The sequence below is a fragment of the Hippopotamus amphibius genome, chromosome 17 (assembly GCF_030028045.1).
Source record: "Hippopotamus amphibius kiboko isolate mHipAmp2 chromosome 17, mHipAmp2.hap2, whole genome shotgun sequence".
Taxonomy (NCBI): domain Eukaryota; kingdom Metazoa; phylum Chordata; class Mammalia; order Artiodactyla; family Hippopotamidae; genus Hippopotamus; species Hippopotamus amphibius.
The window spans coordinates 6,963,338-6,979,162 of record NC_080202.1 but is presented as its reverse complement, the minus strand read 5'-3'; the positions used below and the strand labels follow the sequence as shown (position 1 = coordinate 6,979,162).

General features: G+C 46.0%; 1 protein-coding gene across 1 annotated transcript in view; it reads left to right on the top strand.

Annotated features, from left to right (window-relative positions):
* GLP2R (glucagon like peptide 2 receptor) overlaps positions 1-15,825 on the top strand; it is a 56,860-nt gene that overhangs the window by 34,839 nt on the left and 6,196 nt on the right. Inside the window, exons 10-11 of the mRNA XM_057716355.1 lie at positions 7,474-7,562; positions 14,753-14,891. Of these exons, the coding sequence (XP_057572338.1) occupies positions 7,474-7,562; positions 14,753-14,891 (228 nt within the window). The remainder of the gene's footprint in view (positions 1-7,473; positions 7,563-14,752; positions 14,892-15,825) is intronic.

The window sequence follows — 15,825 nt, the reverse complement described above, 5'->3', positions numbered from 1 at the left end:
CATTCAGCCAGTTTGTGTCTTTTGGTTGGAGCATTTAATCCATTTACATTTAAGGTGATTATTGACATGTATGTTCCTATTACCATTTTCTTAATTGTTTTGGGTTTGTTTTGTAGGTCTTTTCCTTCTCTTGTGTTTCCTACTTAGAAAAGTTCCTTTAGCACTTGTTGCAAGGCTGGTTTGGTGGTGCTGAATTTTCTTAACTTCTGCTTGTCTGTAAAGCTTTTGATTTCTCCCTCAAATCTGAATGAGATTCTTGCTGGGTAGAGTATTCTTGGCTGTAGGTTTTTCTCTTTCAGGACTTTCAGTATATCCTGCCATTCCCTTCTGGCCTGCAGAGTTTCTGCAGAAAGGTAAGCTGCTATCCTTATGGGTTTTCCCTTATATGTTATTTGTTTCTTTTCTCTTGCTGCTTTTAATGTTTTTTCTTTGTGTTTAATTTTTGTTCGTTTGATTAATACGTGCCTTGGTGTATTTCTCCTTGGGTTTATTCTGTATGGGACTCTCTGTGCTTCTTGGACTTGGTTAATTATTTCCTTTCCTATGTTGGGGAAGTTTTCCACTATAACCTCTTCAAATGTATTCTCAGACCCTTTCTTTTTTTCTTATACTTCTGGGATGCCTATGATTCGAATGTTGGTGCGCTTAATGTTATCACCAAGGTCTCTGAGACTGTCTTCCATTCTTTTTATTCTCTTTTCTTTTTCCTGCTCTGTGGCAGTTATTTCCCCCATTCTATCTTCCAACTCATGTATTCGTTCTTCTGCCTCAGTTATTCTGCTGTTTATACCATCTAGAGTATTTTTAATTTCAGTTATTTTGCTGTCCATTGCTGTTTCTTTGTTCTTTAGTTCTTCTGAGTCCTTATTAACTGTTTCTTGTATTTTTTGTATTTTGTTATCAAGATTTTGTATCATTTTTACTATCATTACTCTGAATTATTTTTCAGGCATTTTTCCTATTTACTCTTCATTTATTTGGTCTTGTGGGTTTTTTTCCTCCTCCTTTGCCTGCATGGTGTTTCTTTGTTTTCTCATGGTAGTCCAAACTTCAGAGGTTGCTTGTCCCGGCTATAAGGGGGTTTAAAGAAGACTTTCCAAGCCCCAGACTAATGGCAGTGTGTTGAGTCAAACATATACTAAGTCAAGGAAACACATACATGTATAAGACACACAAATACTGAATCCAATAGAACATAAGGCACTAGAATGACCTGACAGAAGAACCCCAGTATGCTATCAGACATTCAAAGAGAAAACCAACAGAAATTCAAAACCAAAACAGAAACAAAAGCAAAAACAAACAAACAAATAACATCACACACACACACAAACACAAATCCAGGGAGATACTGAAAGCTAGGATGAAATATAATAAAGAGCTAGAGTACCACCAGACAGACTGAAGATTCCCAAAGTGAAATCAGACAATTATACTTAGAACTAAGATAAAGACAAAAACCTAATAATAAATACCAAATCAGTGTGTCATGTGGGGGATAAAGCAAGGAGACAGAGCAGACCAATAATATTGCTTATAAGTATATTAAGATAAAATAAACTAAAGAAGGATAGAAGACAGGGCAACAGAAGAGCGTAGTGTGACTGGAAATATGAAAATAAAAAGAAATAGAAATGTATAAAAGATAGAGATGAAAAGAAGGTAGGAGAGATACAGTCAGCACTACAAAAAACTTAGCTAGAAATAGAAATATATAAAAAGGCTAAAAATAAAAATAGAATAAAAAATGGAATAAAAATACGTTACAAAAACTTGTAGATCCCTTATGACTAAGCTCGTAATTAAAAAAAAAACAAAAAACAAAAAACCTAGAACTGACCCCAGAATGGACCAGTTCAATAGAATCAATACTAATATTTCTGTTTCCTCGGGGTCTCAGCTGTAAGTGTCCTTCTACCCGCCTTGGGTTTTTTGTATTATTCTGCGACCAGCAGAGCTTCCTTTATGGCTTGTCTGTAAGTGCTGGTGTGTGGGGAGAGAGAGGATACAATAGTGGTTCCTTTCCCTGGGAGTGAGTGAGCAGTGGCGCCCTGTCTGGAAATCGGCGGTTCCGTCGGGTGTGGCGGTGCCTGTTGCAGAGGAACACCGGTGGCTTAGGTGTGAACAGAATGTCTCAGAGTTGGGCCGCTCTGCGGGGCTTTTTGCTCTCAGCTGCAGGCACTCTAGGCCAGCCCCGCCCCGGGGCCTTTCTTATCCCTAAGCGCCAGCTTGGCCCACAGGGGTCCTTCCTCTGTCCAGCGCAGGCGCCGAGAGAGAGGCTGCGCGCGCAGCTCCTCCCGCCAGCTTGTGAGTCAGCAGTATCCAGCCGCCACTGTGGCCTCGCGGCTCTCTGTGGTAGGTGCTCCTCGCTGCGGACCTCTTCCCTCCTGTCCCCTCCGTCCGTCTCCCCACCGCCAACAATGTTTCTCGCCCTGAACCAGCTCCCTGGTTCCCACACTCCCACTCCCAGACCCCCTGTTCAGCTGTGAATCGGCGTCTGAGTCCGGGCAGTCTGAGCCGTGGTGCGGCCCCTCCGTGTGTTTCTCACTCCCTCCCGTCTGCCACAGCTCTGCTTCACCCTCTTTGATAGTCGCAAATGCCTCCCTACCGGTTATGTCGGGATCTTTGCAGTCTTTTCTGGTGTCCGAGGTCGTTTGCTGGTGTTCAGCTGGTTCTCTGTGGGAAATATTGCATCTTTTGGTGCGTTCCCAATGCATCTGTGGAGAGGGATGCACTCCACCTCCTTCTACTTCGCCGCCATCTTTCTTCTCCCCGGCAGGTGTGGATTCTTAACCACTGTGCCGCCAGGGAAGTCCCCCAACCCTTTATTGTATTAAAAAATGATAACCCCTTGGCTCTACATATTTTTTAGTTAAAATGAAGTACTGAAAAGTCACATAATAATCAAGATCTTGCTGGTAGTGTTTGGCATTTCAGGGCATTTTGCAGTTTTGTTTCATCCTGGCTAAATTTAAGGCTGGGCTCTATTTTTTGGAGCACGAAGCCGACGCTTCTGGGAAAAACCAAATGTGCATGGTGAACAGAGCAGTGAGACCCAGGGGAGTTTCCCATCCCAGACTCAGGCTCCGTGGTGAGCATCCCTGGTTATGGTAGCTGGGCTTCTCCCCCTGTCTCCCACGTGGGGTCTGCGTGTACTGATGGGTTGATGTACGTCCTGCTGGGTTTCTAGCCGTATCAGCTGACTTTGTTGCCCTCTTGATTCCCTATATTTCAGAAATGACCAGAATGTGACAACCTGAAGAATTCAGGTGATCTTGAGGTCTTTGACCAGACACAGAAATTGGAGAACTCCCGTCTCCTTCAGGATATAAGACTTCACTACTTAAATTAAACCCTTGAGTGTGGGATAGAACCATACTAGAACATGATATTTTCTTATATCCTAATCTTTGCTGCTCCCAGTAGTAAATCCACGGAAGCTTGACTAGTCTAACCCTTCAAGGACAGCCTTACAAAATAAGTAAATTCTGCAAGATTGTCCTCTCCATATCCTGATTCCTGAAGTTAACAGGTCAACTGTTAATTTAATACCCAGATTGAATACCCAGGGGAATGGCTTTTTTGAGCCAATGAATTGAATAAACTATCTATTGGCTTTATGAAATTATAAACTCAGATGTCTTCACTCACTCTTACTGAATCTTCTCTGCCAGCCTCGGGACTTGGCAAAGCTGAGAAATTGGTAAAATTAGGTGGGGTTTTTTTGGTCGCACTGAGCAGCATGTGGGATCTTAGTTCCCCAACCAGGGATTGAACCCACACTCCCTGTGTTGGAAGTGTGGAATCTTAACCAGTAGACTGCCAGAGAAGTCCCATAATTCGTTTTTACTGGCCTTGTGCCTCTTTGGGTTCTGCCTCACCAGGAACCCAGGGGCTTTCTGTCACTCTGGGTTTCCTAAGACCTCTCCTCTCTCCCACACTCGCCTCTTCTAAAGAGTTATGGTGGGACTCTCCCCATACCCTGGATTTTCCACCCCATCAAAACTTACCTTTGCACATCCCATCTTCTGCTTCCCATGGTGAAAGTAAGTCAGATCATAGGTGTTTATTGAAGTCTTCATTGTGGTAAAAATGAACGAATGAAAGTCTTTCTCCAGCCATCCTTCACCTTCTATGTGGCATATACCCTTCAGCAGGGCTCTTAAGGATGGAGTGTTTTATCCCCAAAGAGTAGCTCTAATGTAAGCATTTTAGTCTATATAGTGGGCCAGAGGAGGAGGAGCTTGGGGGGATGTGGAGAAGTTTAGGGGCACATGAGACGTACCTCTGAGCACCCCCCACCCCGTGCTGGCAACCACCTCTGCCAATTTGTAAACCCAGATCTGGAGCACAGCAGCTGGCGTGGCACCAAATGAATGTCACCAAGAATGGTACATCTGATCATGTGCATTCTGTGCTGTCTGGGACCTGAAAAGGAGCCTTCTATGTTTGGGGTCCTAAGTGTCCCATATCTGGTCACAGAATCCAGAGCAGTTGGCTGGGTTCTTTAAAAATTTCCTCCCTCAGCCCCTTTCCTGCCGGTGCACAAATGGCAAACGGCCCCATCCAAATGTGACTGCTGACCCCTGTCTTCTGGGGCACCTGGATGTGTGGAGGTTCTGGGGTCCACTAGGCTGATGTTTCATTCCAGGGCAGTGAAGCAGTGCTTCGCCCATATGGCCCAGTGGTTGATGCCCATTGTCTCTTGCCTGGTCTCTGGAAGACACAAAGAACAGTGAATCCACACACTCCTCCATCACCAGGCTTCATTACCTAGGAGACAGTCCTGGCTGAAATTAATTCGCTGAAATATGTGCCTCTCCCCCATTAGGTTTACTCTGTAAGAAAAATGCTCGCGTTCAACAAATCACTAAGCCAAGCACACAACGTTTTCTCTTTGTGATGAAAAACAGAGATCGCATTAAAGCGGATAAATTACTTGGTTACACTTAGTTTGTATTTAAGTGTTCTGTTTCTAAATAGTCTTTGGCTGGAAATCTCCATTATCGCCCTCGGCTTGCAGATTGGATAAATAGCCTCTTGCCTGAAACTCTATCCTCTTAGCTTTGAGCATTGATTCTCCCGAGGCCAATACGACAGGTAATAAGAGGTATATGTTGGATTCTGCAGCTTGTGTTCCAGTCTGTGGTTTAAGACAAGGACACCAGCATTGTGCTGGCTCAATGTCCATAGAGACTTACCTCCATTAATTGTCACCTGACCACTGTCTCTATGGGCTCTTTCTCCATTGCATAGAGGCATTTTTAAGTCTTTCCAATTTTAAAAATAACTGTACCCCAGAACCTCTATTAGCCCTGCAATTAAGGGGAGAGACATTATCTTCATTCTGCAGCCCTTGCCAACTACTCTTCTATCCGTCTGCTTCCTTTTGCAGTCAAGTCTCTTCGGTGTGGTCTACACTCGCTGTCTCCTGTCTCCTGCAGCTTCTCTTAATGAGCTCCTTCTTGGTAAGGGTGGTCTTATTTTGCCTTAAATTTCTTGTAGCATTTAAACCTTCTTAAAATCCTTCCCCTCGTGAGCTTCCAGGAAACCACTTCCTTGTGGTTCACTCTGACCGCCCTGGCTACACTTTCTCAATCTCCTTTGCTGTCTCCACTTCCTCCACCTTTCCCTTCTTTACAAGGTGATTCTCGGAATCCTATTTTTCTCCCGGTCTCCACAGCCTCCCTGGACAGTCTCACCAACTCCAATGTCTCCATGCTCTGGCTAGGACCGCTCTACTGAGGTCCAGATGTAAATATCTCACTGCCTTGGGGACATCTCTGTGTCCTAAAGTACTAGATTTCTCACCCAGCCCCCAAGCGTCATCCCCCAATGCTCTTCCTCCTCTGTGTGGTTATTCTCTTGGTGAATGGCACTGCCACACGTTGAGATCTACCACGAAACCGGAGGGTCATCTTTGATCTCACATCCAGCTGGTAACAAAGATCATCTGACTCCAACTCCTTAATAATTTCTAATCCATCTCCTCTCCATCACTGAACCACCAGGCCTGCTGCTTTATGTCACCCCTCCATCATCCTCCCCAGGAACTCTGACACCGCCTTCCAGCTGGTCTCCCTTTCTGCAGCCTTGACTTCATTCAATCTAGTCTCCACACTGCCTGCTACAATGAGATTTCTGAAATGCAGAAGTGCAATCTGATCAGGTCACTTGCCAGCTTGAAATCCATCATCACTGTTTTCAAAAGAAAACCCAAACTCCTTAGTGTGACCATGAAAGGCTCTGCAGGACCAGGCCTCCCTCCCTCTCCAGTCTCACATCTCACAAACCCTGTTTTCATTCTCCAAGCCCTGCTTACACTTGGCTACTTGCTGTTCTGTATTTCCAGGGGTCCATGATCTCTCATGAGGTCGCTGTCAAGAAGTTGGCCAGGGCTGCAGCCTTTTGAAGGCTTGGCTGGGGCTAGAGGATGAGCTTCCAAGGCTCACACACACATGCTGGCAACCAGGGCTGGTTGTTGGTAGGAGGGCTCAAGCCCCCTATGTGGGTCTCTCCGCAGGCTGCTTGGGTGTCGTCACAACACGGTGGCTGGTTTTCCCCAGAGAGAGAGAGAGAGAGAACCAGGTGGACGCCATCCTTTTTGAAGACCTCACCTCAGAACTCACAGCATCCCTTCCATCATATTCTTTTCATTAGATAAAAAAAATAAAAATAAAAAAAACCTAGTTCACATTCCAGAGAGAAAAGGGGAATTAGGCTCTGCCTTTTGAAGAGAGACGTGTCAAAGAATTTGCAGACACATTTTAAAATTTCTACCAAGGCTGATAATCAAGGGTCGAATTTTCCCAGTTCATGACAGCTGTAGAAGGTCATCTAGGGAGTGGAGAATGTGTGCTTTCCAGAGAATTCCGTGGCAGCAACAGGACCTCAGGTTCAACATCAATAGGAATTCTTTACAGTGGGAGGCAGTGTGGGATTCTGCTTAAGAGATGGGAGGGTTGGAATCAGACAAATCAGGATTTAATTACTGGCTCAGTCCCTTACTAGCTGTGCAACCTTGGGAATAGTGCTTGTCTCCTCTGTGCCTCTGTTCTCTCCTTGTATCATGGCATAAAAACAGTGTGGCTTCCTCAGAGGATTACTGTGATGATTCAATAAAATAATGTATGGAAAGTTAGCCAGATGCATGGCACGGTAATTACTCAATATATGTTAATTAAAAATAATAACGTAAATATCCACCTGCATTTCTCAGATGGCTATTGTGGTAGGTCTTCCGGGGGCAGAAGAATAAACTAAATGGCTCTTTAGGGTCCTTTCCAGGCTCTCAGTTGAGACGGCCTGGGGGAGAGTGGGGATCACCCTGACCACTTACCACCTGACCGGCTGACTGCCAGGTTGCCCCTGAATGCCGCGGACAAGGATCTGATGGCTGAATTCAGGGTGACCTGGATATTTATAGCCACATGGAGTCTATCACTTACTCACATCTGCTTTTTTTTTTTCAAGGTCAATTTCTTCATCTTCCTGAAAATTCTCAAGCTTCTCATTTCTAAGCTCAAAGCTCATCAAATGTGCTTCAGAGATTATAAATACAGGTGAGTGGCCTGAGGTCAGTACCCAATAGTCCAAGATTACTGTGACCCCTTCTGGCTTTTCTGGCTAAGGTCCCAGGAAGTGGGGGGGGGGGGGTGGATACTGCATTAGTATGTTTATCTCCTGAGACAAGGGTGCCAGCAAGAGCCCCTCCGAAAAAGGTGTTGTGGGGTCATGCAGGGCTTTTGCCAAAGATGAGGACCTTCTGGTCCCGTGAAGATGAAGTCAGTGGTGAGTAGTCAAGGGCACACATTCCCCAGCAGGAAACTGTTACAATGCCCCCAAGAACGGATGGTTTATGGGGACAGGAAAGAGTCATGTGAAGGGGAGTTTGAAAGTTGCCTTCTTTCGGGAAGGATTTGAGGTAACAGAATAAAGGATATATTAGAAGAGAGTATCTGGGTATTTTTAAAACCTTGAGTAACCACAAACTTTTGGAGTCCAGGGAAATACATTCTTCACACAGTCACGCTTTCTTTGTGACTTGCCTTTGCTGCATCCCATATCCTGTTTCCGTGGTGACAGCTGTCCCATCTCACAGTAAGTCAGATCGTGGGTGTTTATGGAGCTCTGCTTTGCTGTCAATCAGATGATGAATGAAAGAGCGAGCAAGGGCTGCCTCCCAGCTTCCCAGGTTACTCTTTGTTTTCTACAGCTTGTGTGCACTTCTTGGGGACAGAGGGTTTCAACCCAAAGTTCCTCTCCCATGGTAGAGATTTTAGTCCATGTGGCAGGCCAGGGGCAGAGGTGTGAGTGAGGGTGGCTATAGCTCTGCTTCTCCCTCTCTAAGGCCAGAACAAGCCCCGAGCCAGGTGTGCTGGGGAGGTAGTTTTTCCAATTATCCGACAAACATTTAATGAATGCCTACAATGTGCTTGGCACTGTGCTTCAAACAAAAGGTATATAGGATGAGGACTTGTGAGGGGCACACATTCTAACTCGCCAAGGACCGGGATGTTGGTGTGGAATGCAAGTCGGGGGGCTGATGCTGGCAGTGACCCCAGGCGGACCTTGGGCAAGTTGCTTGTCCCTCCGGGGTCTGCTTTCTGGTGTGTCACGTGGGAGTGTCACCACAGACCCATCCTCTGCTTGTGATAGGATTAAAGGAGGTCCTAGGTACACCTGTCCCAGTCTAATCAGATGTGGTGAGTGGTATTTGCCTGAGGTGTCCAGACCCCAAATCCTATCAGTGTAACCCGCCCCCATCCCGGGAGTTCCAGGATGGTCAACACATACAGTGCAGGACCAGGCAAATCCATATGGTCATCGGCTCAAATATTGTGCAATCCCCGCTGGCCCTGGGGCACTTGGGCTGGCCTGGACCACACAGAGCTGTGCCGTCTTCCACGGCGCCTCTGGCCGAGCCTCCAAGTGGCTGATAGGCTCTCTGGCCCTTTTCCCAAAGCTCAGCCTGTCACCACTCTCTGAGGGTGGAGGTCCAAGGCCAAGAGCAGGGCTTCTCCCACTTACCCTGCCTGGGTCCATTTAGGGAGGGAATCCTCTCACTAGTCAGGCACAGGGGAAACCCAGGCACCATAAAAACCCAGCAGAGAATAGCACTCCCAGGAGACAGAAACAGGGCAGACGAGTGCCAAGGCACCACTTTTCATACAGACTGAGACCCTAAACCCTGCCATTTTGTGCTCTCAAAGCCCACCATGTACCGCTGGGGCTGTCCCCGAGCTACAGACCCACAGTGGCCCCTACAATAGTTTTCCATCCTGGCTATTTTAAGCATCACCAGACAGCCGGCCAAAAGGCCAACTCGTAAGCCCCTCTACTGGATATCTGATTCAGTAACTGAGGGATGGAGTCCCACTACGTGGACGTCTTACAGCACAGTTCCTAGAAGATCCTGATACACAGCAGAGCGGGGGAACCACGGGACTGGATGCTCTAGTGAAATAAATTATGGAATTTTCTGGTTGGGCCGTGGCAAATGTGTTTCTAAGCAGCCTTGACATCCTCTTTTCCAGACTCTTCTCTAGAGTTATCCAAGACAGTGGTTCCCAAACTTTTCTGATCATGCATCTCTATCAGTAAAGAAAGAGGTTGCTCATCATATATACACATGGTCTGCTGAACTAATACGTACGTTATGATACACCAAAATAGAGAAAATTATAAAGGATAGATAAAAATTTAACACACATAGAGCTTCTGTTATCTTCTCTTATTATATATTCTTCCAACACCAAGTGGATTTCCTTGCATAGCCCTGAAGTGTGCTCACCCAACTAGGAGGCAGTTATCTCTGGACGTGTGTACGTCAAGGTACTGGGAGACCTTCATGGCTGAGCAGTGACTTGGGACAGCTATTCTGGGGAGAGAAGGAGTCATCCTGCCTGGCATAAATGGTCTGTCTGGAAACTTCTTGTTTTTCCTCCCATCCTCGTTTAAGGAAAAAGTTTGAAAAGAGGAACCCGGGTGCCTGTCCACCTGGAAGCTGCCCTGTGTGAGACCCCTCACTTTGGCAACTTTGCCACCACCTGGGGACTGTCCTGGGGACCTATCAGTGTTCCCCAGTGGCTGAGACTTTGGAGGGCAGACTGAGTCTAACTGAACTCACGAGAGACTGAAACATAAACCAGACTATACAATTATTCGTCCTCAGAGTCTGTGAAAGGTGGGGGTGGCCTGGGTGTTGCTGCTAGTGCCTGCACTCCTCGTAAAGTTGACGCCGGAAGACCCAGAAATCCAAAGCAGTCACCAGAATGCTGCCTGGTGATCACGTCATCAGAGTGGTTGGTGTTGAAAGGTCACCGGCAGTGGCCTGAGAAACCACCACAGCCCTGCGGTGAGAGGGAGGTTCATTCCCCAGAGTCTCCATCCAGAGGGCTGGATGAATACTGAGAACTTCCTGCTTCCTTGGGACTTTTCTCACCATTTTGGTTGGCCTCCTGCTTTCTGTTTATTCATTTTTTCTCCATGCAGAGTGCAATTCAGTTGATTAGCTTATGCTTATTAATTAGCAAAAAGTCAGGGCTCTGTCTCTTAAGACATACCCAGGCCACCTTATTTTACTCCCTGGGTCAGGGAGTCCCACAGTGCTGAGAAGCACGTTTGCCCATCTTTCTGTTCGGGCCGTGCTAACTCCCTCTTTTCTAAGTCCTGGGACAGCTGCTTCCCGTCACCCCAGAGGGTCATGAGCACCCCCAGCTCACACTGCCCTCCTTCACGTTGGAAGGTTCTCCTCTTCCACAGCCCCCTCCATTAGGGCCCCCTGCCAGGGTGAGGAGGAAGGGGCAGTGGGTCCCAGTGCATTCTGTCCAAACTCTGGTAAGAACAGTCTGACCTCCAACTGTCCCAGATTTTGAAAACTTTCAGACTGTAGCTCTCAAGATTTGACCCCTCCCCCCTGCCCCCAGCCGCCGGAGTATATTTTAGGAAAGTTTAAACACACTTAGGCCTCGCCAGAGATGCAAGTTGCTAGGAGCTGCAGAACCTTCTGTAGTTTTAGCCTTCGTCCCCTGGCTTCCACCATTCAAGCAGTCCAACGGCCTGGTCTAGAGAGGGACAGCTGAGCCAGCCCTGGGAAAAAAAAGCAATGTCCCTGGATTGTGGACAGACACCAGCGGACGCTCAGCTTGGAGGGAGTTCTCTCTACTTCGTGGTTCCCAGGATAGAGGTGGCTCCCTCCTCCTAGATGAACAATCTTAACTTTCTGTGTGATGCGTGGGGCAGAACTCTTAATGAACTTGTAAAGCAGGATCATCCCTAAACATGCTAAACCCCAGGCCCCTTTCTGAAAGAACTTTCAGAAAAATGTCACAAAGGGAAGAAAATTAATCCAAGTCATGAGGTTGTGAGCAACTCGAGGACAGGGATGGATTCTTTAAAAACAGTGATAGCTAGGGCTTCCTAGGTGGTGCAGTGCTTAAGAATCCACCTGCCAATGCAGGGGACACGGGTTTGATCCCTGCGCCAGGAAGATCCCACATGCCATGGAGCAACTAAGCCCGTGTGCTACAACTATTGAGCCTGCGCTTTAGAGCCCATGAGTCACAACTATTGAGCCCATGTGCTGCAACTACTGAAGCCCACGTGTCTAGAGCCCGTGCTCTGCAACAAGAGAAGCCATGGCAATGGGGAGCCCACGCACCGCAACCAAGAGTAGCCCCCACTCACCGCAACTAAAGGAAAGCCCGCGCACAGCAAAAAAGACCCAACATAGGCAATAAAATAAACAAACAAATAAATAAATAAATTTATAAAAAAAAAGTGTTTCTTGTGAAAGAAAAGTTTGGGGAAAAACAAAACAAAACAAAACAAAAACCAGTGATAGCTGAATGTTATTGATCTCGCATCATGTATCTGGTAACATGTATTCTGAGGTTGGCCCCATGTTATTTCATCCTTACAAGGACACTGCTGGGAATTATTATTAATAATTTTATTATTATTTTAACATTTCATATTATATTATTGGTAGTATAATCCTCATTTGTACAGGTAGAGAGGTTAAAATAATTTGCCCAAGTAAGTGGCAGTGCTGGGATTTGAACCCAGGCCCCAGGTACTGTCCCCTTGTCCTGCTGCCTTTGACCGCAGCGCCTCCTCCTCACTGCACTCGCTCGTACGTCCAGAGCAGATGCCCAATAAATATTTGTTGAAGAGCTGACTGCAATAAACTAATCCATTTAAATAAACAAATGACTGTAGATTAAAAAGAGGCATAAACACAGTTCATAAGAGGAAGCTGCTATAGATATTTACGGATTTTCATCTGAACAGAGACACAAATAGTCCTTTGTCCAAGGAGAACTTAGAATCATGTGAGGAGTGGGAAATTCCTTCTGACATCCACCCAGAGAAGTGGTGGTTGTGAAAATGGTCCAAAATGTTATAAAAAGATGGTCATTCTTTAAAAATTCTCCTATACTAAAGGTGGGATCTTGGATTGGATCCTGACATGTGAAGAGGACATTAGTGGAAACACGGGTGAAATCTGGATAAAGTTGGAGTATAGTAATGAGTCATGTGCCAATGTTGGTTTCTTAGTGTTGCCAAAGGTACCATGATGCTGTAAGATTTTAACATTAGGGGAAACTCAGTGGAGGGTATGTGGGAACTCTCTGTGCCATCTTTGCTACTTTTCTATAGATATAGAAGCATTTCAAAATGAAAAGTGTATTTTAAAAACATAATGTTAGGGACTTCCCTGGTGGCACAGTGGTTAAGATTCTGCGCTCCCAGTTCAGGGGGCACGGGTTCAAATCCCTGATCAGGGAACTAAGATCCCACCTGCCATGCGGTGCAGCCAAAAAACAAAAACATCGTGTCACAGCATAGCCCCAAGAATAAGTTGATGATAAGACTCCTGCATGTCTTATCTGGAGAATGCGTGTTCCCGCCAAAGGCTGTAACCGATGATTGCCAAGGAGGAATTGGGGCCCAGCATAATTTCCCCATTTTTCAAAAGAAGCTGAAGATCTAGACCTCTTTGCTTGAAATCTCCTTATTATTTAAGGATGGCTCCAATAGCAAGAATCACTACCTAGCATAAGCAAAGACTGTCTGCAGGTCAGCTATACCCCACGGTTGCCACTTTGCAACCTCCGAGCTAGAGGTTTTTAAAGCACTCCTAGAAATCAAACAAACAAGTGAAACGCAGAACTCCTGACATAGTCTCTCTTTGGGACACCTTAATGTTGCTTAGCTAAGTGAGTGTGCCAGGGTAGGTGTGGGTGTGCAAGTAGGTGTGAGCTTAGCTCTGGAGAACCACATAACCAGAACCTGCATCCCAGACTCCCCACTCCTCAGACTGCCCTTGACCTTCAAGGCCCTGGGATGCACAGGCCATGTGCTTGGGGGGAGTCCCCCTCCTTGGTGACTCCTGCTCAGCTCTTACAGGCTTTAGGTCCTTTTAGGGCACAAAGGTGAGGTTTTTGTTTCATTGATAACATTGCATCTGAAGGACTCTCACAGATGCAAGTGTCATCGTAAGCACTTTCCCTTGGATAAAGTTAAACTTTCCTGAAGATGCTGCCCAAGAGGAAAACCTCTCTGTTTCCACATCTTTAATTCCATGGGGTTTTTATTCAGTGGGGAGGAACCTTCTCCTAGTCTGGCCCTTTAAGACAAGTAACTTGAGCTAAAAAAAAAAAATCATTACATTGAAGCTCTTTTTTCCCAGTGTGTATCTGACAGTACCTTTGTTTATGCCCTGAATGTGAGTCACCTTTGCTAATGTAGTTAGCTTGAAATCAAGAAGCAGCTCAATGGTGAAGAGCAGTTGTCCCCAAACATGGCTGCTCTTCAGTATCCCGTGGGGCATCCCTTAAAAATTCTCATTCCCAGGACTCAACATCCAGAGACTTTGATTCAGGGGGTCGACACTGGGGCTCAGAAAGCTATGGAGAGAGAGAGCCAACCAAGAAAAAAAGTATATTTTTAAGCTCCATAAGGAATTCTAATAGTCGGTCCACTGGGGAACCTCCGGTATGCGGTACAGAATGTTTGGGTCCCAGCTGTGCATCTGCACGTGGGTGGTACAAAGGAATGTTTGTCTTTTTTGCGCAGAGTGTATACAAGAGCAAGCTTCCACACAGCTCCTTTTACGAGGAGGATCAGTTTCTCATTTCCTGCTGCCCTTGCTGTCACCAGAGTTGGGGGCAGCATGAGGACAGGTGACGAAATCCTGCTTGGGGTGTTCAAGGCCTAAGTGTGAGGTCAGAAGCCCTGCCTCCAGGCTGGGAGGTACCACTTAGTGGCTGTGTGACCCTGGGCAAGTCATTTTCTTTCCCTTCTCAGGCTCCGTAAAGCACTGACATTGGAAGTCCTGAATAGACAGTTAGAGGCACCTGCTAGACAGGTAACAGGAGGCTTGTCAAACCTGGTAGGGGGTGTAATGTTCCAGGGTGACAGCCATGTGCATGGAAATCTATCCATCAAACAAAACATTAAGATCTGTGGGTATATGTTAATCTCTATGGGGGAACCCACTCATTCTTTCATTCATTCATCCAATTCATGTTTTCTGAGCATCTTCCATGAGTCAGGTGTGGGGATGCATCAGTGAACAAGACCACACTGGCCCTTAAAGCATTCAGTGTGTAGCCAAGGAGACGAATGGGAAAACCAATTATTTATCAATACAATTAGAGCTACAATAAATAATGCACAGAAGAGCGGAAAATGTTGCCTGTTCCCAGGGTGCCTTTCATGACACGTATTTGGTTGTTATTTGCAGATTGGCCAAGTCCACACTGGTCCTCATTCCTTTATTGGGTGTTCATGAGATTCTCTTCTCTTTCATCACTGACGATCAAGTTGAAGGATTTCCAAGACACGTACGACTCTTCATTCAGTTGACTCTGAGCTCCTTCCATGTAAGTAGACGTCTGAATAAGAACATCTTGGCTTCGGCAAAAACAAAATGCCCTTGATCCAAACAGACTTGGAATTGCGAGAGCCTACGGATGGAAAGCTATCTCTAGTATCAGTAGGATTTATAGGCGAGGGCCTTTGACATTAGAAGGGTGTGGAGATGGAAGTGTTGTTTTAATCCTGCCAGCGTGACTTGTGACTAAGAAGGGAAAAGTGGTTTGTTTCCTGCACTATAATAGTTGGTGTGACTCACAATCATATCCTCTGTGAGTGTCAGCATGTGGCCTTTTATTAAGTGCCCATTTTTGCTGGGTTCTCTGCAAAGCTTGTGCAAAATGAATAGTGAGTAGAGACCAGGAGACTCTTGGAACCTTGACAGATGTGTGGGGCCTGAAACTCGAAACAGGAGGCTAGCTGTGGTTAAGGTACCTAGGTGTTTTGTTTACCCATCGTTTAAATTGTTGTCCATTACTTAGCAGATTAAAACGACAGTAATTTGTATTATTTCTCATGATTCTGGAGGTCAGGAATCCAGGTAGGACATAGTAGGCATGTCTTGCCTCTGCTCCAGGGATGCCTGCTGGGGCTGAACTTTCTAGATGACTTCTCCACTCATGTGTCTGGAGCCTAAGCTGCAAAGGCTTGGATGGCTGAGGCTGGCTGGAGTGCTTTATTTGGGTCAAAATAAATTTCGTTGCGTTCCCACACTCACCAAAGGCCAAGGGGACAGAGCCTGAGGTATGGTAGGGGCAAATGGACAATGGCTCTTTTTTCCTTCTGTTAGAGCTGAATTGCATGTAACATTGAACGGAGACAGAGCACCCACTGGTAACTTTTTTCATTTTGAAACCATGTTTAATTTATTTCAATCTTTTTGGGGGATTGGAAAGGCTAAAGTTTAGTCATTTGGGTTTCTTGTGTTGCTTGGTCCTAATC